Source organism: Ahaetulla prasina, chromosome 2 (assembly GCF_028640845.1).
Source record: "Ahaetulla prasina isolate Xishuangbanna chromosome 2, ASM2864084v1, whole genome shotgun sequence".
Lineage (NCBI taxonomy): Eukaryota > Metazoa > Chordata > Lepidosauria > Squamata > Colubridae > Ahaetulla > Ahaetulla prasina.
Window position 1 is genome coordinate 101,034,255 of NC_080540.1, and position 26,258 is coordinate 101,060,512.

At 37.9% G+C, this 26,258-nt stretch overlaps 1 protein-coding gene across 1 annotated transcript in view; it reads left to right on the top strand.

Moving 5' to 3' along the window:
* Window positions 1–23,448, top strand: part of KCTD16 (potassium channel tetramerization domain containing 16) — a 197,672-nt gene extending 174,224 nt beyond the window's left edge. The window contains exon 2 of the mRNA XM_058173236.1: window positions 22,997–23,448. Within this exon, the coding sequence (XP_058029219.1) occupies window positions 22,997–23,448 (452 nt within the window). The remainder of the gene's footprint in view (window positions 1–22,996) is intronic.
* Window positions 23,449–26,258: the final 2,810 nt, after the last annotated feature.

The window sequence follows — 26,258 nt, forward strand, 5'->3', positions numbered from 1 at the left end:
AGGTCCCTTGAATCAGTGTAAAAAGTGCTCTGCTGCATTTTTCTTCCTAAAAATCTACACCAGTGGTTCTCAACCTTTTCTTCACCATGGAAGATTTGTGGCCACAGTCCATGGACACCAAGACTTAACTCAAGTTTTAAATCATAACATTTTTTCAGGCCTTCGCTGGACCCCCTGTGACACACACACACACACACACACACACACACACACACACACACACACACACTGGAGATACACAAACCACCGTTCTACAACACAACACAGCAAAAAGGTTAAATATATTTACTACATTTTTTAAGCATTCCAGTTTTATGGCTCTGAGTGAACCACTCAAATCTATGACATCTGGGAGTGTACAACAAAGTGGAACCTAAAATACTGTAATACACGAAGAAAATAAGAGACAAATATTTCAGAAAATTATACATTCATAACAGCACACCTCTGTGCCAGTCAGCTAGAGTCAAAGCTTTTTGAAATGGAAGCTTTTTGTGATTTTTCTCAATCCAAGATGCCATCTAGGGTAACATATTTCACTATTTGAGGCCGCCACACAGAAGGCCCCCTGGCTCATCCCAATCCCATACATTTCCTTGGACAGAGAAGGAACTCTAAGCAAGCCTTTATTTTTACCTTTGAAAATGGCACCTTTTTATAGATTTCAAAGAGGTCTCTCTCTCTCTCTTTTTTCCTCTTTCAAAGAAGCCAGAAAAGTACCTTATTTTATATCAACAGAGAATTCATAAATAAAGTACATTTTCTTTGCAACATTGATATGCTTGTGATGACTTTTTTTTTTTTACTTTCCAGGGCTGAACTGCTATAGGTCCACTAAAAATATATATCATAAAAGTGTTCCTCACTTGAGTTTTTCACTAATTTCTATGATATTTGTACCAAATATGGTTTTGAGAATATTCATATTTTGCTTTAAACATTTAAATTTTTTACTGACCTAAATTAATAAAATCTGTTTCTAAAAATCATAGTCTATCATGACAAATATAGGCAAAATTCATGCAGATGGTTGTAAAGAGTCATTACTTCTCCCAAGAACCCTAACCCTTTCAAAAGTTTAGAGAGGATGTAAAAGCTTTCTATGATGCAGTCATTCTAGTATATATCTTCTTCATCTTCTTCAACATGCTCCTTATCTATTTTATTTAGACAATTAATTCACTTTTTAATTATGTCTCCCCTGACATTTATGGGCCATGAGAACAAACCCTCGGAGTCTGACAGAATTTCTGATTCTCTTTGTAGTGTTTGCACAGAGAAGAGGTTGCTATTTATTTTTTATTTTAAAGTATAGTGAGCTCTACTCTCTTTTAGAAGTGAGTTTTCTGTGCCTTTTCTCATATGGTTAAAACTTCATAATGAGGAAAACAAAAACTGCAGTTTCTATGGAGTATTAAACATGTAGCATGCTGTTTTCTGCCTGAAAATAAACTAAGCCTCTTGAGACTGAAATATGTACTGGAAGTCCTTCGTTCTGAAAATTGGATTCAGCCAAGCATCAACATGATAATAATGTGGCAAAGATCATGTGAACTGCCACGCTGACAGTGCAGTACCAGGTTTTGAGGCTAAACAAGGCACTCAGCTTTTGCACTTGAAGATTAGCATTCTTATGTAGTATATTTACCTCACACAGTTTTGGGAGAGGGAGTAGAATGTGGGAAATGTGGGAAAGATAAAGGAGGAGAGAATTAGGCATCTTCTGCCAGAACAGCAGAAAACAGTACATTGGAGGAGGCTACAATCATGGATATTACACGTTGCCTATTGTTAGTCCCACAATATGTTAATTTTTTTTTTTATTAAAAAAGTTTTACAAAAACAATTTTTTTTAACAATTATTCCCCCCCTCCACCCCCCTCCCTTCCCCCCCTCCACCCTCCCCCCCCCCGAGACTTCCCAGAGCAAAATACAGGGTATAAAGTCTAACAATCATAAACTAAAATACAACAAAAACCATAACCCATAGTCTCTCCTCTCCCTTTGTACCCTTAACTCCCCACAATATGTTAAATTTGAAAGCCATTTCTTTCTCAGCCCTTGGTGGTTTCCATGAGTAACTGGTGTTTTTTAGCACCAAGCCGGAAAAAGAGACAAAGCTGGTAGGAACGGCCATAATGGAAATTATAATCCCATGTTCTCATCAGGGAAAAATATGCTGAAGAAGTTAATTTCTAATGTCCTTCCTCCCCCATCTCAAAGAAAAGTCTCCTTCCTGTTGTTGTTTATTTTAAATCTTCACAAGTAAGGAACTATGGAAATAACCAAATGTTTTTCAAGAAATTGTGAAAAAGCTCAGGGGAAATTACCTTAGAGCAGGGCTGTCAAACTCGCGGCCCGCAGGCTGGATGCATCACGTGCTGACCATGCCCACGCCTGGTTTAGCAAAGGGGAAAAAAGTTGTGATATGTCACGTTATGACACAAGTATGACACCTCTGCCCTAGAGTGTATCCTTACCATTGAAATAATGCACAAACTCTAACAATATGGTAAAGTACAGAATATCTCTGTTTCTTAATTAAAGGAGCAAAGTGTTGCTTAACTATTGCTGAGAAGAACTTAATTATGGCCTGTGTATTGCAATGCAAATTTGAAGAACTGTTTTGGACATACCATAGACTAGAACTTAATTTATGGGTAGTCTAATACGTCCTTTGAACATTTTCTCATTATAAATGAAGGCATTGATAGGGGTTCTCTCTCTCTCTTTGAGTCAAATTTTAACGCTGGGATGTTCCCAAGCAGAGACATACTGCTGTCTGCTTATTTGAAAGCATGCTAATATTTATCGTTTATTCTTTGAGACTTAATAGTAAAATGAAAAATAATGGCATACTTTCACACTTTGGATTCATTAATCCACGTTACTCTGGTTACTCTGATTTATTATGCATAGCAAGGAAAAGCAATTTCTTTCTATATGTATATATTTGGGGTGTATATCTTTTTTTCCCCTAGGCCTTTTACAGAGACAGGCATGGAGCAGTGATATAGTGAGATTGTAAGAGGGCTGCAGGCAAAATTTTCAATTCTTTCTCTGTATTTCAGAGACTGGAATTTTTAAAACTCAAAACCAGATGAAAATATCACCAAGTCTTAAATTCCATATTAAGTATCCTTAATATGGGTTAAAATCAATACGTGTAATGTGAGCCTTAATCTATACCATGCTTGCTTTCACTCAAATGCAATATGGGTGTTTTTCTTTATTCATTCCTTTGTTTCTTTCACTTTCTCTTTCATTGAAAAGAATCAACACTGCAGGGAACCTAAGTTGTTGATCATTCTGAAAAATATTCACTCTTAAAAGAGCAATTGAATGCTTTGAAATTAGTGCAATGCATTTAGAATAAACTAGTTTTTGCTGCATTAAAACTTTTGTGGGAAAATCTTGACACAAATAATATCTCAAAGCTGTGGGGGCAGAAGTTCCTGCATAATTTAAAATAACAATGGCTCTTTAATCAGATGAAAACAAAGAGAATAAAAGCTGTATAGGCCTTATGAGGGCAGTATTGAAGAACTTTAATTTTCTTCCTTATTTTCTTATAAATTGTCTATGAGACCTTATAATTTATCTTGTACAAAATGGGCATAATTAGTGTGTTGGCTATTTCAGAACATTATTTTACTTAGATTAGTTCTGGTATATTTTATTTTCTACTGGAAGAGGAGTTAGTTGCATTAGGTAATCAAACTGCATTGTTTGGTTTAATACAACTATTTCACAATTGCAACAGGTGTCCCTGTTTCCATTTAGTGATGGGATAAATAAAATCACATGGAGAATTTTCAAGAAAAACACAGAGAGAGAGAGAGAGAGAGAGAGAGAGAGAGAGAGAGTATTTCTTTTCAGGGTGAACAATATCATGTAAAGCTCAGGGGGAAAAATCTAAGGAATAATAAGCAAAAGAAATTAAAGTAGGAGATGGGGGGAGGAAATTAACTATAGGGAGCAGTGCTCATCTCCCTTTCAAGGCCAGCTCTGCCTGAAGGCATTTCTGCAGTCATGTGGCCAGCATGCTTTCGGAACTGCTAGGTGGGCAGGAGCTGAGGCAAGGATGGGAGCTCACCCCGTCATGTGGTGGTCAGGTCTGGAAGCTCACATGTCACCTTTCCAGCCAACAAGCCAAGCGTCTTAACCCCTGAGTCACCACATTGCGCCTCAACATCACCCTATTTTCCCTAATTGTTTATCATTGCAAATCGTTTTTGCTTCTACCAGATTCATTCTGAGTTCTTTTGCTCTTGTTTTAAGGAACGGATCAACTCCGTCCAACAATGATTTCTGCTTCCTCTAATCCATTCACTCTTCCTTTATATATCTGGTCAGTCTTCATTTATTCTCCATTTTCATTAGCAAATCACTTTAACATATTTCTGTCCTAGGGATCACTTTTACATTTAAAGCAAAATGGGAAGAGGTATTCATTCCCCATAAGAAATTACATGCTACCATATCCATTCTTTTTCTACAATATTTGCAAGACTAAATTTGCTGCCTCCCATTTTCTATTTAAAATAAATATTCTATCAACATACGCAATTATTTATTTATTTATTTTATTAAATTTTTATACCGCCCTTCTCCCGAAGGACTCAGGGCGGTGTACAGCCAAAATAAAATACAGAATATATACAATTAAAAGAATTTAAAATGAACTATTACTAAACGGCCGATAATTTAAAAAATTTAAAATTTAAAATATTACTAAAACCCCAATTTAAACTCAACTATTTATGCCAGTCCTGCTTGAATGAATAAATATGTTTTTAGCTCACGACGAAAGGTCCGAAGATCAGGCACTTGACGTAAGCCAAGTCATCTACTTGCCCTAATTTGTCATCATTTATTTATGACCTGCATTCATATACTGTATTTTCTCTGCCCATTACCATTATATTGACTTTAATATATTAATTTTCAGATTCATATTCCAACAACTTATATGCAGGACAAGATTTTGTATTTTGAGTTTAAATGATTTTCCAATTTGCCATTATCCTATGTCCATTTATAAGTGGCCAAAAAATATACATGTAGATAAGAGTACCGAATACTGATCTGAGTATTGAATAAAATTCAGGCTGTTGTTTTGAAAAAACAACCCACTTCAATTTGAACTGGAACTGCTGTGATTCAAAGGTTTCTCTGAAGTGAATAATATGCTTCCTATTGACTAATATGAGAGAAATATTAATGGCTGGTTTTTTTCTTTTTCCACACTAGACAATTATGAGGGGATTAAGAGTGCCTAATTAGAAATTCACTGAAGCGTCAGAAGCATGAAAATAGCAAATTAAAAATATGTGGGTTTCATATCAGTAAAATACAATCAGTAAACATTTGTATGTACATATTGTTCTAAATTTACAGCTTATTCTCTAGACACTCACATGTTCTCTTTCTTTTTCTTTTTAAAATCTCAGTCCAATTATAGATCCAGCAAATCCTAAATTCCTCCACTTTATCAGAATTAAATTTTTGTTTATTCAAAGAACCCCCTTTTTTGAGGGAGAGGAGGCAGATTAAACCTTTTAAACCTACTATTTTCCATTCATGTCTACCCATTGTTCTACCTTTAGAACTACAGAGACAGGCTGGTTCTGACATAGTCATTCCTGCATGCCATCCAACTGGAGATTCTAGTATTTAAGTAATTATACAGCCTTGGCAGTCCTAATACATTTGCAAAACATTGTTGAAGACTCTAAAACACATGTTCAGCAGCCAAGATACCCTTTGGCAGGATGGTCTCTATATATCAATTGGCAATTGCCTTATTTTCTCTGCCATTATGCTAGCAAAATGAAATGGCTGACCTGAATTTTGTGCTGTATATCACAAATCTAGTAATAGACCTGTGAGGAGCAGCAGGTATCAAGAGATTTGAAAAGCGAGGAAGAATTTCCCTACTACAATGCCTACACCTTGTCTTATGAGCTGATTTGCAAAATGTCGACTTTCTATGGCTTTTAACAAATGGCTATTCCGGATGGCACTTTTTATCTCAAACCCTTGAGCTCTGACTGAGTGATAAACATTTGTAACTCACTCCAGTGGCAACAACAAATGTCAGTGCCATATACTTAGCGAACCACAGAATGGTCTTATTCTCCTCATGAGAGAAAAAGAAGTCTGCATTTTCTAACAGAATAGAGTTCATTTGAGGACATCTGCATTTTTTTTTCTTTCAGAGAACTTGTGTGTCTTTCCACTCCACCAGTACAGCAATTCTGAACTGCAAAGTGGAACATTAAAAGGGAAAGGAAAATACAACGTTGCACAAAAAATAAGAAGGGTATATTTACTGCTCAGGATGGGCAGCACTTAAAGATGAAAGTGAGATGAAAAAACAAGGTCACCCTGAGACTAATAGATGACTTGTATACAACCATACTGAAATATATAAATGTAAATGTAATAACTTAACAAATGAATATTTTTACGGCTGCTGAAATAATTGGGACCTTGATTTATATAGGGGGGAAAACCCTGCTTATTAGCACTTGGAAGATTTTTTTTACCCAGGTGTGTTGTTCTCCTTCCTTCCTTCCTTCCTTCCTTCCTTCCTTCCTTCCTTCCTTCCTTCCTTCCTTCCTTCCTTCCTTCCTTCCTTCCTTCCTTCCTTCCTTCCTTCCTTCCTTCCTCCCTCCCTCCCTCCCTCCCTCCCTCCCTCCTTCCCTCCCTTTTGCCTTTTTCATTTATATAGACACCCATCTAACTTTAGAAAGGTGCCTTCCAGAGGAAAAAAAACATGAACACTTTTGATTTGTTTGCCGTTGATTTGAGTTGATATTTTTTTTCTTCTGGCAACTTGGTCAAGCTATAAAGCCAGAATAAATACAGCACTCATAGTACAGTGATTATTGTGATAGAAAAATGTGTTGGTGAGCTATTTCAGCTGCTATTAAGATTTTACTGCTCATGTTTTACAGCAGGGGGTGGAGGGTATAACTTTTCCCAAGTGACTGTGGTACAATTTCCAGCAACTCATTACTGATCTTGCTAGCTGAGACTTCTGAAAAATGTGGTACCATCACTTTCAAGTGTAGGATGGGTGGATAGTTATATATTTATAAAAACTAAATAGAAAAATGGATGGGAAATCTCTGAAGGAAAATGTTAGCACCACTGGATGGACCAAACCAAGAAACCAATTCCGCAGGAAGGCTAAAAGTACTTGTTTTTAAAATGGCTATAATAACAGAATGTTGCAAGTACCTCTTTCTTATAGTCTAGTGAATTAGGGAGGTGCCTACCTAAGCTGCTTCCTTGGGTTATCTCATTGCTCTGAATTTTTAAAAAAATGTTTTAATCTCTTATGTTTATCTCCATCAAGGAAATCCTCTTCCTCAATCTTTACAGAAAGACATCTAAATTGCTTTGCTATCTGTCACTGGGCTATTATCACTGGGTTGTTGTCTCTGTCAGCAGGCTTGATTAAGTTGATCATCTGCGGGTGACATTAAGTAGAAACTAAAATAATTTCAGTAAACAGCAACAAGAATCCTTAGTTGTTTGATACCTATGAATTTAAGTCAGATGTGTCCAGCCTGAAACTCAACTTTTAATGTAACAAAAGGCCAAAATCACAAAGGGCACAGAGCGTAATCTTATCAAATTGCATTAAAATAAATATAAATTACATTTAAATTAACTAAATTTAATCCTAGTTTTTTCCATCCATTACTTGGTCCTGGCTGCATATGTTCTTTGGAATATGGATCCTGGCACACCACTTAAAGGCCAAATGAAGCCCATACTTATCCCTACTACCACCAACAAAAGGACCACCCTGATTTAAATCTACCAACATGAAAGAAAAGTACTACAGTAGAGGTAGTCCTTGCCTTACAACAGTTCATTTACTAGCCGTTCAAAGTTACAACAGTACTGAAAAAATGACTTAGACTGTTTTTTCACACTTACAGTATGACCATTGTAGCATCTCCATGCTCATATGATCAAAATTCAGATGCTTGGCAACTGACTTGTATTTATGACAGTTGTGGTCCCGTGATCACCTTTTGCTTCCTTCTGACAAACAAAGTCAATGGGGAAGCCAGATTCACTTTACAACCGTGTTACTAACTTAACAATGATAGTGATTCATTTAAGAACTGTGGCCAGAAAGGTCATAAAATGGGACAAAACTCACTTAACAACTGTCTAATTTAGCAATATAAATTTTGGGCTCAATTGTTGTTGTAAGTCAAGGACTACCTGTAGTTACCAAAACTTTAAGCTGTGGAGTCAGATTATGAATTTGTATGAAGCTGCTAAAATCAAATTTAATATTTCCAAAGTTTGGGCTAGCATCTTTATTCCCTCCTATTGTAACACTCTTCCTGAAGTATCACATCATCAGTATCACATGCTTAGAGAGATGGTATGAAGAGAAAGATCAGCTTTTCTAGCCTGCTCTCTTTCTAAAGTAACTGGCTTTGCTCTGTGCCATCAAAAATGGACATTTTCTCTGTGTCACAGAGAATTAGGGCAATTCCATGCCACAATTTAAATGACTTGTTTCCTTTGCTATTCCTATGTGTTTCTTAAGTCAACTTCTCGTTCATTTTAGGAGGGTGAAACGGAACTGGCCTGGTGCTCAGACTACAACTACTGCAAGACCTTATTGATTGGTCTTTTGCTTCTTGACCTTCCCATCCATTTCTTTTTCTCTCTAAGGGTTGCTCTTCCTCACTAGTCCCCATGCTTTTTCAGATGTTGCATACATGGATGCCTTCATCCCCTTCCCACATTATCTCTCTTGACACCAAGAAACATTCATTCATTTTTTTTTCCTTATGGAAGCATCACAGTTCCAATGCTACAATAATCAAAGCTCAATAATCAAATAATCAAATCAAAGGGAACAGATTGCACTGATGATGTTGCCTAGTTTGGTAATGAAATGCGTGCAAGAAGACAAGCAAACTCAGAGACCCCGCAGATTATTCTTTTGTTTCAAGGTTGCTCTGGAGGAGCTTTTAAATGAGGAAGAACTTTTCAGCTTTGTAGAAATAAAATAACAATGTGTCTGCATTACAGCTTAAAAGTGTTTACTAAAATGAAGGCAACCTTTGTAATATTGTGAGCAGGTAACTGAAAAGTAAGTCGAATGCACTTTATTCAATCTGTGGAAAAATGGGTGATGTAAGAATAGACATCTTACATCATAAGATTCAGGACAGGCCATAGACTTAAGGAGTTTTTGCTGGGTCAACCATAACATTATTAAAAAAAAAATAGAGGAGAGAGCAGCCTAGTGTGAAATGGTTGCGCTAGAGGGGAGAAGGTGTACCAGGCAATGCAGCCACTGTAGATGGGATTGCTGCTGGTCTATAATGAAATGTTGGAGACCAACAACTCTGAAGGTCTTAAGATGGATTGGGCCAAAACAAAGCAGTATGAACTGGAGCTAGAAAACACAAGAATGTGATGCATTTATAATGTGCTAGGAATGGAAGGAGAACAGTGTCATTCATTCCTGCCCTCAGAAGTTAGTGAGTGGCCTGTCCTGGCAATCGGTCATGCAGAAAGTGCAGGTCTGCCCTAAGAGAGCATAACTTTCCATGCCATGAAGGGCAGAATGCATTTGCTAATTGATGTTCATTGCCCAATGAAATTGACTGCTCCTTTTGCAGTACAGAATGTTATGAAGGGAGGAAGTTATTTATTCATGAAGGAGAAGGATGGCTCTATGCAGTCTCTTATGATGGTTGCATGGGGTAGGGTGCAATAATGTGTGGGAAAAGATTTTCTTAGCCGTTTGCAGGTCTGAAGGAACACACTTGCAAGATTTCTCCATACCTTGTTTCAAAGACTCTGCATTCTCAGATGGAGTACAACTTTGAAGTCCAGTGTTAGTTGTTGTTACTCATGAGTCAGCTCCCCGCCTCTTTGTCTTCAAGGGACTTTTCCAAAACTCTGTCCCCAATAATCAGCCATTGATAGGCTTATTGTCAACCCTAAGGCATAAGATGGCAGCTTTTTGATCCAGTGATCAGCACTTCAGAGATGGAGAAGATGAGGTAACTATCCTGAGGCAACGATGAGTACCCGTTCTTTTACTGTACACTGATCTAGTAGCAATGTGCCAAGTAAATATAATTAATACACATTTTTCTCCAAAATTAAGACCAGGCTTATTTTGGCGGGGGGGGGGGGGGGCGGTGTGGAAAATAAGCACTAGGGCTTATTTTTGGGAGTGTCTTACTTTTTTTCCATTTATGGGATGCCCACTTCATCTGCCTGCTTGCGGCAGGGCAGGAGGCTGCATGGCATGCCAGTGCCGCTGCTGCAAGGTTGGGAGGTGGAGCTGCCCCACACGACCCGCACTGGCTTACCTCAGGTCTCCTGCAGCCACCACATCTGCCTCACCTCTTGGCCATGGCACCAACATGCTGCTTGGCCTCCTGCTCCGTTGTGGCCTGAAGCAAGCAGAAGAAGTGGGCCAGCAACCACGTGGGCTCCTGCTGCACATGGGTGCTAGTGCTGCTTAATTTTTCTTAATTTTTTTTCTCAAAAAAAAATTGTATTGTTTATTGTTTATTTGAATTGTATTATCTTGGTAGAAATTTCTTAATAAAATGATCACAATTCATTTATGATTAAAGCTATTTTTTCACTGCTTTTGTTGCTGCTGCTCTTGTCTGGCCACTCATTCTGTAAATGACTAAAAACTACCATAAATACAAACATCAAGATCACCTAAACATTTTAACATGGTTAACTTAATCCTGAATGATCCGAAAATTTATTTTATTTATTTATTTTATTTATTTATTTATTTATTTTGTCACACAGTGTATATATAAGCATAAGCATGAAATAATTGTACAATATATAAGCATATATATGAGTATGATTATGTGATAACTATATTAATTGGATATAACGAAAGGAAACAATAGGACAGGAACGGTAGGCACGCTTGTGCTCTTAGGCACGCTCCTTACAGACCTCTTAGGAATGGGGTGAGGTCAATGATAGATGAACAAAGGCAAGGGCTGATACTTATTTTTTTTATAATGGAGAAACCTAAAAGAGGACACAAAAAGCTTGAGAATGGTATCTTGAAACTGTCTGAATGAAAAACAAGAGCAACTACAATAGCAGAATAACTTCATATATATGCTAATTGGGTCTGTCTGAGAGTGACTGCCCAGACAAGAAAACATACACTTGTAGTGGATAATGAAATGAAAACAACTATTCAGTGTGCCATAGCAATGAAGACGGAAATGCCCATTTTATGGTTTATGAGAAAAAGTAGTGAGAGCTTCCAGTGTCATAATGTGTTTACACAAAGCACTGTGAATACAATCACATTGAGTACATTATAGTTCACTCACTCCATCTCTTCATAGCAACTGGTCCAGGTACAGAGCAAATAAACTAAAGAAAAGTTAAACTGTTTGGGTTCTCTTTAGCTTAGAATAATAATTTTAACTCTGTTCAGACTTATTTCAAGAAGTGAGTTCTATTGAATTCAGAATTCCCGCGCCCCCCCCCCCAAATAAGTTTCCACATGCTTTTAGTGTGGTCAAGATAAGATGCTCTTTTCTAAACATGAATTGTGTGGAAAAATAGATTCACTTATTGTACTTTTACATAAGGCAAAAAGCCCAGGGTCACTGGGTGTCAAATGCCAATACAATATGTTAATCTAAATATCAGACTGACTGATTATTTGAGGTATGGATATGGATGAACTGTCTTTCATCCTCATTGATTCAGGTCTTGAGGGGAACATGAAATCAACCTAAACTTTGTATCTGGATTTATTCAAAGTATTGTTTAATATTTTGAACTGTTCAGATAAATTGATACTTTTCACAGAAGGCAGTATATGAAAGTTAGTAAAATGAGTTAGTAAAATCTATTAAAATATAGCCCTAAGAGTTATTTCAATTTTTTTTGTTTTATGACTCTTTTTTACTGGATCGTTAACTTTAAAGGACAATGGGATTCCTCTTGTTTGATCATCAAATCTAATCAGCATAAGGCTCATAAAGTTATTACCTTCTCCTAGCTTGACTGGTAGTAACAACTGAATATGGAAAGATTATCTCTTCATCTTGAAAGTATTGTTCAGGGATTAGCAGCTCACCCCAGTATTAAACTGCTTCTGCAGCTGTTATTTTTAGCTACCCATAGTGAACTCAAAGGTGCTTTTTTCAAGAGGCAACTGGGCTTTCTGTTTTTTCCTTTCAAGATGTTTCGCTTCTCATCCGAAAAGCTTCTTTGGGCCATCCATGACCCGGATGACTGAGAATCTCCATAGACATTTATCCATAGTAATTTTTCCCATTTTAGGAATTATTTGACTCTAATATGCAGTAAATATTATCGCATGTCCAATGGCATATTTTGTGTAGAGCGCAGAGGTAATAACCTTCAAAGATAGGAGGAAGAATCGCCATCAAGTCAGATAAGCAGGGCTTGAGCCTCATCCAAGAAACTAGTTTGAGAAAACCTCTTAGATAAGCTCTCCCTAGTTCAGGTGTCGGCAACCTTAAACACTCAAAGAGCCATTTGGACCCGTTTCCCACAGAAAAGAAAACACCGGGAGCCACAAAACCCTTTTGACATCTAAAATGAAGATAACACTGCATATATCATTTTTTTACTTTTATGCCATGTATAAAAAAACTATAATGTGTTGCATTTATGAAATCAATGAGCTACTACAGAGAAAACAAATTTTTATTTCTGCGTGCAACAAAAAACATTTTGAACTCCAAAAAAAAAGATGGGTCTGAATGCTCAATAAAACACGTGCCTGAGGATGTCCCACATTGGCAGTTGTGACACATATTTTGAGTGACAGGGAGCCGCAGCAGAGGGATGAAAGAGCCACATGTGGCTCCAGAGCTGCAGGTTGCAGACCCCTGCCGTAGTTCATAGGGAGGGAGAGGGAAAGCACACTAAGACTTGCTATGATAAAAGCTGTTATAATAAAAGCAGGCCCAGCCTCTATATGACATGGTTTCTGAGTCTGGCCTAAGTTATAGGTTGCTACTTTGTTTGTTCCTATTAACCTGCAACCTGCTCTTCCCAATGAAAAATAGGATAGAAGTGCTTTAAATAAATAATAAGCCAATTAAGACCTTGTAAACACGATCCGGTTTTCATGTTGTTGCACGTAGTAATGAAAAGAAGTCTATAATGGAAGTATTTCCCTTCAGGTTATTGTTCAGCTTTTTCAAAAGATATAGTTGCTTTCATATTTTTAGTATGGTAATAAGGTCTTTGACAAAACAGGCATAGGGAGCATGAATGCTATTTAAAAATAGGCTGACAGCATGTTACTAACATGGAAGCATTTTATCATGGAAATTTTTGATAAATGGGGATAGTGCTACTCCTTTAACTACTGTTTGCACTTCCAATTTCTGTGATTTGCAGTTAAATTGACCCTTTTCATACATTATCATTCATTATTTCTTTTGCTTTATTCCCTTCCTTGAAGTTTCCTTAATATGTCATCCTAGTTAACTCACTTAGTTATCTTATAATGAGGTTGTCATGGCATAAGTGATGGATTTCACATAGCAACAGTAGTAAGAAAGGGAAAAAATATCACTCACATGAAATTCAAGTCATCTAGAAACAAGGGGCTAAAATATGCAAATTTATCTCATTGTTTGAATTTGTTGGGTTTCCCTTCCTATCCTCTCAAATAAGCATGTGGAGAGTTGCAGCTTATGCAAGATCATCACAAATTTTCAGAATTTTACATCCATTTAAAAAAACAACCAAATAGCTTGCATTGTCATTGTTCTGCAAAACTTTCTTTGTTATCTTTTCTGACATTATTTTACTTCTCATGAGCTATATGTGACTGTCTTGGTCTGCCTACAGAGGCTTTAGTTTAAAATGGTTTTCAATGTGACTTTAAAGATGTGATGAGGACTACGCATGCAGATGGAGGTGGCTCCACTTAACTTCATAAGTATATGTATTGAGCAAACATTTAGAGCAGGGGTCCCCAACTCCGGTCCATGGACTGGCACTGGTCTGTGGCAGGCCAGAAATTGGGTCGTGCAAACAAGCAAAGCCCCATCCACGGGATGCAGGCAACACACAAAACTGCACTCACTCCAGTCTGTGGAAAATCCTCTCCACAAAGAACTGGTCCCTGATGCCTGAAAGGTTGGAGGCTGCTGATTTAGAGCAGAGGTCTCCAACCTTGGCAACTTTAAGCCTGGAGGACTTCAACTCCCAGAAAGCCTCAGCCAACTTTGCTGGCTGGGGCTTTCTGGGAGTTGAAGTCCGCCAGGCTTAAAGTTGCCAAGGTTGGAGACCCCTGATTTAGAGTATCTCTAGTTGATCAGGAATGAAAACGCTAACTCTCCAAGTCTATTCCCAACCTTTCTGCACCTTCTGCATTGTGTACTTGAAGGCTCAAACCACTTTGCAAGAATCAAAGATGAACCACTGCCTCACAAATGTACACAGTCCATACAGGGCCTTCGGTTTGGATTAAAGCTTCTTCTCGACCTTTTCACTAAAACTCCATCAGTTTTAGTTAGTTTTGCTGGAGGAAAAGCCTCCATTAACTTTCCTTTGGATTTCTTTTTTTTAAACTGATAGAACTGTGGAGGCATTACAAGAGGCATGTACTGGGAAATATTAAATTTTCCTTTCCTGTGTTCAGTGATCCCTATGTGGATCAAAGCCTGTTTGTTTAGTTTGGTAATATGTTTTATATCCTGCCTTTTTTTGAAAGATTCAAGGAGTGCATGTAGCATAATTTTCCTGAGACTGGACAGCCACTTGTCTGGAATGGTATAGGGTCTCCTGCTTGTGCAAGGGGTTGGATTAGAAGACCTCCAAGGCAGAGGTGGGTTTCAGCAGGTTCTGACCAGTTCTGGAGAACCGGTAGCAGAAATTTTGAGTAGTTCGAAGAACCGGTAGTAAAAATTCTGACTGGCCCCGCCCCCATCTATTCTCTGCCTCCCGAGTCCCAGTTGATCGGGAGGAAATGGGGATTTTGCAGCATCCTTCCCCTGCCACGCCCACCAAGCCACACCCACAGAACCGGTAGTAAAAAAATTTGAAACCCACCACTGCTCCAAGGTCCCTTTCAACTCTGTTATTCCTCCATTTTTCCCCCCAACACTAATCCTACAAAGTAAGTTAAACTGAAAGTGACTGGTCCAAACTCCTTCAGAGAATTTGCTGAAGGATCCTAGTCTTAGTTCTCTGCCTGGAACATAGATTTCAAGGACTTATGTTGTAATGTTTCTGTAATAAGCCTATATTTTCATGCTTTTGGTATCGTGAGCCACCTAGAGGTTGAGATGTGTAGCTATATAAATCGCCAAAATCCCATAATCAATTAAAATGAGAATTTATAGAATGCCCATTTACCTGAGAGTAAATCTGTTAAAACTCAGTGGAAGATTTTACTGCAGAATAAGCAAGGCGCCAGCCCCTTCTGATGAAGTTGATTGGCTTGTATTTGTGTGGTATTTTAATTTTCCTGCATCTGACCCTTTGGTTCAGAACATTTCTAGAAATGACCCCACATCAAGGGCAGGTTCTGGTTTTGTCAGGGTTTGTGGCTCGTTACGCAGAAGAAAAATGGTGGAGTAAATTACACGAAGCCACAAAGAAATAAGCTGGCACAGAAAAAGTAAACATTCAGGTCAGTGCTGATGAGCATTAGTTTGGCACCCATTCATTGATTGTTAAGAGACTGAAAACTGCTTGATTGTGCAGAAACCTTGAGCCCATGTTCAGAGTTGAGTTGCACTGTTGAGTTCTATTTGCAAGACCAGCTCAGAAGTGCAAGATTCCATTAGCACAAAAGACATCAAAGTTAGAGTGTTATAGCTGGCCGTATTAAAGAATTTGACAGCTGGGAAAATAAATGAAGCCCAACACAGTGTTAGCCTTGCCACCTCGGCATTGCCCTAATAGCCAGTTTAATGAGGTGCTAAAATGCATTGGCTGGCTACTCATGTCTGTGTCAGAGAACCCAGCCACACCTTCGGTCCCCCCAGTGATTCACCAGCATCCTGTAATGTTAGTGACAAATCCAGAAGCAGCGGGAGTGCCATCAAATCTGCAAAGCTCTGATTCAACTTGCTATTCCCCACTTTCAGTTCATGAATCAATGGGGTGATTTGATCAAAGCTTAGTCAAATCAAAGGCTCTCTTTCAAGTGTTCATAGCTCTGTTGCTGTATAGTCTATACACAGTGCTGTAGGAAATCATTTATCTCTCTCTCCCTCCCTCCCTCCCACTTTTGGTGATGTGGGAGCTTATGCTCTGATTATACATAGATCACTTACTTGGCCTACATAAGCAGTGATGTGTGTAGTTCCCTCTTTGTATTATTTATGAAATCTGAAAGTTTCATAGATCTACAGCAACACTGACCCAAACAAAAAAGAACCTTAGTCAAATTGTTTTGTTTATCTTTGAGCTAAAAGAATTTAGTCACTGAATGGAAAAAGCTGTTACTGTACATGTGTCTGTCATTGTCTAGTTTGATGCTCGGTAAAGAGAACTAAATAAAAATATGGAATTTAGCATGTAGGAATCTAATAAGCTAAAGGAAGCGATACAAGAACACACATGGAAATCGTACGCTGCATGGTTGAATCTATGATATGCAGCTAAAATATTTTATAGCGGGGAAAAAGAGGAAAAGACTGTTTCACCATTATGCTTATCTCACCGAACAGAAACAAGAGCAAAAATGAAACAAATGCCAGAATAAACTACTCGCACAATAAGGCTTTGCAAGACTTTGACTCCCTGTGCATTTTGCAATTCATTCGGGCCTTCGTACCATTGGCTGTCTTTATTAACAGCACTCCCTGTTGCCAGGTTTACATGACTCCCTTTCTCAAAACATTGGAAGAGTGTGACACACTTGCCAGCCTTGCTTCTGCTGGGCATCTTCACCATTGGGGAGCAGCCTCCTATTGAGGAAGTCCACCTTCATCTCACATCCCCGAGAGCTAATTGGAGGCTTTGGGGAATTCGCGCTGCCTCGCTGAGAAAGGTCTCTTTCTCCAGCAAGATAGAGCTCTCTGGCATCCACCCAATCAGCTGGAGAGTACCTCCTTTTCTTCTGCTGAAAGTAACTTCCAAGTGCACTAATGCTTTCCCAGAACTGCCAATCAGCAGTTAGTGAAGTGCTGGGGAAGGAGGATGGTTATCTGCACCACAGCTACAATCATTGGGGACAAAATCAGACCCTGCATTCAGCAGAATCAGAAGCTAATCATTTGATACTAGGTGAAATAAAATCAGACTGAAAGAGCAATAATGAAACTAAAGAGGCATGACAAGACAGCGGTGCTTAAAAAAAAACTGTACGCCATTAAAAAAAAAAAGGCTTGCAGAAGGCAATGTAGCAAAATACTATCCCAGATGACATAAGCATTACATAATTACACAAAGAAACAGATATTAACAGATAATTCTGTTATCAGATTAGCATTATTTTTGTTACTCTGTTATAAGATTATCTATTGTTTATTAATTAAATTTTCCATCCTCTGTGAGTTAGATGGGCAGTTACAAAATTTGATAGACAAACAAACAAATAAATGATGTCCATCTCACTTTGAAAAGCAACTCTGGGTGGCTTCCAATTGAAATCATATTTTTTTTACATTAAAATGGTAAATGTAAAAAATATTAAAAAGCATGAAAAAGCCATGGTGATTAGAATGCAGCAGGCTAATTCTGCTGACTGCCAATTTCCAGCAGTTCTGGAGTTTAATCCTTTCTCAAGGTTGATTCAGCCGTCCATCCTTCTGAGGTCAGTAAAATGAGGACTCAGATTGTTGGGGTCAATATGCTGACTCTGTAAACCACTTAGCGAGGGCTGTAAAGCACTGTGAAGTAGTGTATAAGTCTAAGTGCTATTGCTACTGCTTTGAAATACAAAAGCAAGATAAAAGTCAAGATCAGTAAAGGGGTGGCCCCTTTTCAGTTAATCCACCAACCACCTCCACTACTGAGCTAACCCATGCTAATTGGCAGAGTCAGGTTTTAATGCCCTTTTGGAAGGCCAAAAGGGTGGTGGCAGACCTTACCATAGGCATGGCAATATTTCAGAGGGGCCATGGAAGAATAGCCTCTCCTTCTAGACCTGCTGACTGAAATTCTTTGACAGATGAGATCTGCAGCATTCCCCTTCTGCCAGTCTGATGAGATGGGCTGACTGCATTGAAGCAAGATGATTCCTCAGATAATCTGGCTTCATGCTATGAAGAGTTTAGGACATAATCTAGTTAAAATTATGTCCATTGTGCCCCAAAAATTTGGAAGAGACTGAGTGATGGAACAACAAACTATTTCAAGCAACAGGGCGAAAGCAGTTTGAATGTTTGGCTCCTTTTTTTTCTCTTTAACTAGAGAACTCATTTGCAAAGCTTACTTCAATTCAGGTCATCCCATCGTACACATTGATTTGCAAAACTGTACTAGTAACAAACAGTCACACCCAAGGCTGGCAGATGCCTGGTTTGTGCAAATGCACACAAGTTCCAGACAGGTTTACAAAGCAGTAAGTCTTATGGGAGAGCTGGCCAGTTAGAGTTTAGTCCAAAACAGAGCACAGGATCAGAGGTATAAATCAGTGGTGGGTTGCTGCACTTTCTCCCAGATCAGGCAAACTGGTAGCGGCTGCAATGGGAGGCTCCGCCCACCAGCCAAACACTTCTGTGCATGTGCACAAGCACACGCACGAACACGGGCAAAATGGTAGCAAACTAAATTGAAACCCACAACTGGTATAAATGTATCCACAACAAAAATCAAAGTAGCCAAGAAAGGTGACAGTAGTCAAGGAATCCAAGAACCAAGGTTAGGTTACAAGCTGGCATCAAGGACATAGGAACAAGGAATCCCATGTTGGGGCTCTTCCACAACAGAGGGAAGCTACTGGTGGCTGCTCTAATATGGTTTACAGCTCCTTGAGGTGAGTGGTCAGCCAGGATCTGGACACTCATCAGTTCTTTTTTATTTACCAACTCCTGAGGCTGTGTGAAGGTATGTGAGAATTATTTTGAGAGATGAGGGGAAGGCTACCTTTGGAACAGTCAGATAAGGGGAGGGGGAGGGGAAGGAGAGCCCAGAACTGCATAATGAGCAGAGAAAGAAATTTATAAAGGACACACCCTAAGTTATGAGAGAGAGGGAGATTTGTACTTTCAGACAAATTCTGATTAATGTGGTCTTGCAATAAAACTGAATTAATTCATCTGGTCCCTTTCCTGCCGGTCTACCTGGGAAGGCTGATTCTAGAAACTGCTCTTCAAAAAAGAAAACCATTATGGAATAGGTATTTTAAATTGATATTTTAACTTTGTATACTTGCTGTTTTTATTTTTGGCTGTACACCGCCCTGAGTCCTTCGGGAGAAGGGCGGTATAAAAATTTAAATAAATAAATAAATAAATAAAATAAATAATTTGAATTTGGAAGCAGGTAGATTAAAAAAATAAACCCAATAAAATTCATTCCATCCTGTTATGGATTTTGGGGTGTGAGATTACAGAGAAACAGAACAGAGATTTTTAATTCTGTTTTTTTAAATCTGTCAAAAACCTGATCACATCCAGCTCTTATGTTATTTTCTCCTGAAATAATAATGTCTTTCTTAATGGTTGCTTTCTGGAACAAATCTTACCTGATGTTTAAATCAGTTCCTTTTTTTGCAAGTAAAAACTAGATACTGGCAGGTTTCTCCTGCTGGAACTAAGTAAAAATGTCATTTTTGAACTAAGGATCTGTGAATCAATAAGGCTGATAAATATGTTTTTCAAAAATTTCTATGGTCTATTTTAACCAAGCTTCTCTATGTAATATCTCTTCCTGTGGTGAAAGATTTATTTTTTTAAAAAATTAAAAATCCAATTTAACTATTATTGACTTTTCTCCTAGACCATATAGAGAAGGAGTTTCAAAGTAAGTCTATCAATTAAATTAGCAATGCAATTCACAGACTGTCAGTTTCCTTCACTGTAAATAAGAAAAAATGAGTAGCAAGAGAAGTTGTTTTCCAACTGTTTTTGTAAATGATGGATATTTTGTTAACAGGTGTCATAGGCACAGAGAACCAGAAAAAGTGTTCATAGGAAGAGAGTGATTGTTTGTTTGCATGTTTAATATATACATGAACAGAAAGTTCAAAAGTCAGCTTTTTCTCCTGTAAGGTTCAGATGGGATGGGATCAGTGGTGGGTTGCTATCGGTTCTTCCCAGTTCGGGAGAGCCCGTAGCAGAGATGTTGAAGTGACAGTGAACCGGTTCGCTCATACCGTCATCTGGGCCCTCCCGCCTGCCCCTGCACTATACCTACCTTTATTCCTCTGTTTTTAGCCAGCTGAGAGGTGCGGCAGAGCGGATTGCAATGCCTTAGCTGTTCAGCCAGTCAATGCGCTTGCGCGAAGTGCAAAGCACACGTGCGAAGCAAACCGATGGTAACACCACTTAGAATCCACCACTGGATGGGATAGGCATAATCAAGAGGCAAAGAATAATGACAAACCTAACTTGTTTTTTTATAATGTATACACTTAATACCTACAAACAGCTTCTACTGTAAAATCTCTCCAAAATATGAAATGTGATATGGATACTTGAAATAATTCATTCATTCTGCAGAACAAGATACTTAGAATTGACTGTATGCCAAGGCTTTGCTTATGCTTTTAAATAATTCATAATAATTATTGTAAATCCTTTTCAGATTTACAATATATGCATGTGAAAAAATGGTAATAGGACCACACTGTTGGCCCATTGAAGCACAGTGATTTAAAATAGGACATCTGAATTAAAGTGTTCTATATCTACTGGAAATTCCATGCAACCACCCACATAAAACTTTGGGTCAATGGGTGCCTCACTTTATAGCTAAGCAAAAGGCAGAGAGTAGAACCAGTAGGAAGATAGCATGGCATCCAGAGCATAGACAGTGATGTAGTTATTCTTCCTTTTTTAATTTCTCCATTCATTGTATACAAACACATACAGAGACAACAAGGCAAAAGTTTATATCCCTGAACATATCCACAACCCTGCCCCCCCAAAAAAAATTCTCGCTATAGGAGAACATTCCTATATTACTTCCCTTACTATGGAATAACATTCAGTGAATGAAAGGCATTTACTCTAGAAAAGATAGAGATAAACTCTTAAGTGTTGACAAGTTTTTAACACTCTTAATTTAAGAGGCCAAAGTTGAATTTGATACCACAAAAATTAATTTGATTTACATCATCAAACTTTCTTCTTCCACAAGCTCTCAATACACTCTTACCATCTGTGAAGTCTTGGGGGACCTTTTGGAGCGTACACTGTGGGTGTATAGAAGCTGTTTTTGTGGTTCTATAATACAACCATGGTGATGGATTTCACCCTTCCTTATCCATACAAATGAAGCTTACATTTTGTGTTGCTGTGACTGGATAAATTAGTTATTCTGGTTAAGCAGAATGATCAGGTCTTTTGACTTATACAACTAATCAGATGTGTTTTTAATTGCTTATGTTTTATTTTTTAATTCTCAACTGTTTAAAAATATCCAATGGATAGAAAGGCTGGATAAAATTATATACATGTGTGTGTATGTGTGTATGTATGTATGTATGTATGTATTGTATTTTGATAATAACTTTTTATGGCCTCTAGGAGCTGATACAAAGCTTTTAGTGACCACATGCAACAAAGGATACAACTCTAACACCAAAAGTTAAGAAGTGTATTTGTTCCTTTATCAAATAAAGCCCGACCATATTTCTCCTCTGTGCAAAAGAATATGACATATAAAAAAATAAAAATTGATATTAAGAAATAGTCTGAACCCATTTTTTTGCTTTTTAGTAGTTAAAGGTTCCCTTTTTCCACAATTTCTGATTCTGGTTTGTTTGTTTGTATAAATCACACTGAATGTTACAGAATGATTGAAATGGCCTTTGTATGCAAAGTGATGTCACCTTCCTCAATTTTCATTTATCAAAACTGTGCCCTAATTGTCCTCAATATTCAACAACTGGAATCAATTTTGGCTTAATCTGTGTAAAGTTTATGACCCTTACATGTTGGGAAATGAAAATTTTGTTGTTTAAGATAAGTGATATTTAAATCCAGTATTAATTTAGTGTTTTATCCAGAAGGAAATATAGTTATGCTGGTAATCCATAGAAATTGCAGGAAATGAATGTTTTTATTTATATTTTGCTTTTAGCATTGCAAACAAAACCTCACAGTTAGGTTTAGAGCTTTTGACTGCAATTCTGTGCATGATTATCTCGGTGCAAGCTCTGTTAAATGAAATGGAACTCATATGTAATACTTGCAGACATAGGTTCTTGTAAAACACTAAGAACTTGCCTTGCAGCATTGCAGTCTTTATCTTAAATCTGATACACCACCAAAGGTGTTAAGAAATGTTACTAGTGAAAGTATTAGTATGAAGTAAAACGTTATCAATGGATGATATTAGTGGAAAGAAAAGTCTTTTGGTTGATTATTGTCCAAAGTTTCTGACTTCTTGTACTAATCTGATACTAACATTTGTAAAACTTGAAAGCCATCTGGCGTATTTCAGAATAAGATGGATGAGCCAATTTCTCTAGCTCTTCAGATCAAGGGTCTCCAACCTTGGCAACTTTAAGCCTGGTGGACTTCAACTCCCAGAATCCCCCAGCCAGCTTTGCTAGTGGGGGATTCTGGGAATTGAAGTCCACCAGGCTTAAAATTGCCAAGGTTGGAGACCCCTGCTTCAGACAATTCTTTATTCCTGTTTCCAATGCTTCTGAACTTTCATTGCCCACTATTCTTTTCACTGCTTATATTTATCTTGCTTCCAAAATTCTAGGTGAACTCAATGCTTTATAATCCAAATGTGTTAATAGGTTAAAAAAAGAAGAAAATGTGCATTTCATGGCTGCTTCTTGGCAAGTCTAAGTTCCCTTTGTTTGTTCTCCCAGGTGAACCATCACGATGGTCATCATCACACTGTGACTGCTGTTGCAAAAATGGCAAAGGTGATAAAGAAGGTGAAAGTGGCACATCGTGCAATGAACTCTCCACCTCTAGCTGTGACAGCCAGTCAGAAGCCAGCTCCCCTCAAGAGACTGTCATCTGTGGCCCAGTCACTCGCCAATCCAATATACAGACTCTGGATCGACCAATCAAGAAAGGTCCTGTGCAGCTCCTTCAGCAGTCTGAAATCCGGAGGAAAAGTGACCTGCTCCGAACTCTAACTTCTGGGTCTAGAGAATCCAACTCTAGCAAAAAAAAAGCAGCGAAAGAAAAGCTCTCAATTGAGGAAGAATTAGAAAAATGCATCCAGGATTTTCTCAAAATCAAAATCCCAGACAGGTTTCCAGAACGAAAACATCCCTGGCAATCTGAACTTTTACGAAAATATCATCTATAGGAATGGGGTTTCGCCAAGGAAAATCACCTGTGCATCTTTAGAAATAGGATGAGGAGAAAGAATAATAACAACTTAAGTCACACATAAAGAACCCATTGCTATGTCCTGCCTAATTTGCCTATTTCACCAAAGCAATTCTAGTTCCATGTAAACAATGAGATAGGAGGAATAACAATGCATTCATTTGTTAGGCTGTTAAACATACATCAAATGCTTGCAGTGCCACCTGCACATTGAAATCAAATGCTAAAGATCATTTACACTATGATTTATGGCAGCACCAATTTATTAGAGAGGTAAAATAAGGCAGAATCCTGGCAGGTGGTGGTTTTTTTAAGCTGCATGCTTTCCTGAAATCTTTTTAAAACATTATTTATCCACGGCCAGGATAAGCAGAGGCCAAGAATTCTGAAATTAAGAAATTGTCGTTCCAGTTTACAATAGGAGAGGCTATGTATACTTGTCTGTCTCTCTACCACTGTTTTTACCTTTTAACTGTGCTTTCTCTGAAAAATATTGACTACAATCCTTTGGCGACCAATTTATCTTGGTCTCTTCTTCTTCTTCTTGATGGCTGAATTGTTCTTTTGGATATTTTAATTTTTGTATGTCTGAGAGCAGTCTGTTGTTGCTACCTGGGGATACATCTGAATTTGCTTTGTCTGCATACCATGAACATCTCTGGGCACAGGCGTATGTCAGCTTAGAAACATCTGAAAATCCACAGGTGCAGTCCAGCTGCAGGCAGGTGATCACAATTATGTTTTCTTGTTGAAGGTCAAGCTCAGCCTTTGGTCTTTTGGAATAGCAACGAGGTGAACCAGACCAAATTGGATTTCTTTATTTTTCAGTAAAATCATGTTTAGTTAATATGATGTCTCCTTCCTCAAGTATTTACTAATTTCCATTTTTGTCACATTCAAAAGTTTAAAGGGACCACCTATGGCCTTCTGCTGGATGCCTCTGCACTCAGTAGAAACCTGCATGCAGAAATGGGATATTTCTTTGCAACCGTAATGAGTTTTTCCCTGTTTTGCCTTTAGCTGTTTTTCTACAAGCTCAGATCAAAATTGAAAAATTCAGAGGAGTTTAAAACTCAGTTTGGATTCATTGGAGCGCAATGGCTGAAAAGAAATTGGTGGGAATTCTAGAATATATACAGATGTGATCTACGCATTTTCTGAATTGCCAACTGGTTTTTGGTAGCCCTGGTCCTATTTATAATAGAAAGTGAATATGCATGCAGAAATTAAGCAGGAAATATTTTATCTCCTACTCCTCTGCATATCAGGTAAAAATAAAAGAGTGGTGCCCCTTGTGCCCAATAATTGTACTTTATTGGTTTGTTTCAGTGGCCAGCATTTCTATAAATTGTAGGCTCTTTTGGCTAGCTGTTTCTTTTCAACATAGGCTTCTCATATAGTCTATATATAAAGGTGATTTTTTTTAAAAAAATTGAAAAAGAAGGCAGACTACTGAATAGGAGAACATGGATTATTTCCTTCTCTTTTTGAAGCAAGAATCAAATAGCTAAGTTTTGATGTACGGTATATAAATTTGTCAGGCCTTGCAGTACAAAATGAAACAAAACCATAAAGTGGGAAATGCAGGCTCTCAATTCCCTTCAAAACAGATGCCATTAGAAGAAATCACATGCCTAACATTACAAGATGCATTTTGCATTGTGGTTTGCAGGAAATTGATTGTCCCGGTGACAGGCAACATAGCACTCTTCCTGCCTGCATCTGAAGATGAAATTAAAAATTGAAAAGAGTCCATATGCACTCAGCTAATGGAAACAGCCTGCTTGGCACTCTAGAAATTCCCTTGAAGGAGACGATGTTCATTAATGAGCATCTTCTGCATCCAGAGCGTTTAATGAAGAAGACAAAGATACTAATCATGTTTCTTTTGTGGAAGTGGGTGTGATTTTAGGAAGGAACTCCCCTGTGAGAACAGGGTTGAAAGCTCCAATATTACATAGCTGCCTCTCATCTAAGTACCAAAGTAGCAATTTCTTCAAGGAAATTTAAAGGGTATCATATGGATGCAGATAATTGTTATTTTGTCTGTTTATCAATAATTTTAAGACACAAATGCAGTTTAGAGTAATAATACTGATAGGATTAGATACATATGTAGTCATTCTTTGCTTACACCAATGAAATCAATCAAATTGTCCCGTGGATTTGAGTAGATTTATTTTTAAGATTCAGTTTGTTCTGGTAATTGTTGTTATTGGCTATTTTATCCCACATTTGTTCAAAAAGCTGACACTGTGAAGTAAAAATATGATAATCCCCTATCTCTGAGGTAAACCAATTGGCTAATGGGAATCTGAATTTACTTTCTACGTTCTGGGGGAACCCCGTTTTGAGCTCTATCACAAATTAAGTCTCTCTCCCCCCCTCCTTTCTTGTAATTTTGTGAAAGCATTCAAATTAAGCAATATTTAGCATTAGCAACATTTTTAACATGTTAAAGAAGCTATTCATACCAGAGACATTGGATTTATATTGATTTAATTAACTGGGGGATACTTGGATTAAATTAAGTCCAGGCATTCTGTAAATCTCTCTCTCTCTCTCTCTCTCTCTCTCTCTCTCTCTCCCTCTCCCTCTCCCTCTCTCTCCCTCTCCCTCCCTCCCTCCCTCCCTTCCCCCCTCTTTCTGCAAATCTGCCTGGAAGCTGTAAGGTATATTATCATCTATACTTTGGACAATAACTTCCATCATATAAACATATTTTCTATGGAATGTCTACAATGCTAATTTAAACTATATAGGTTTATAAATTATTTTGAGCAGGGC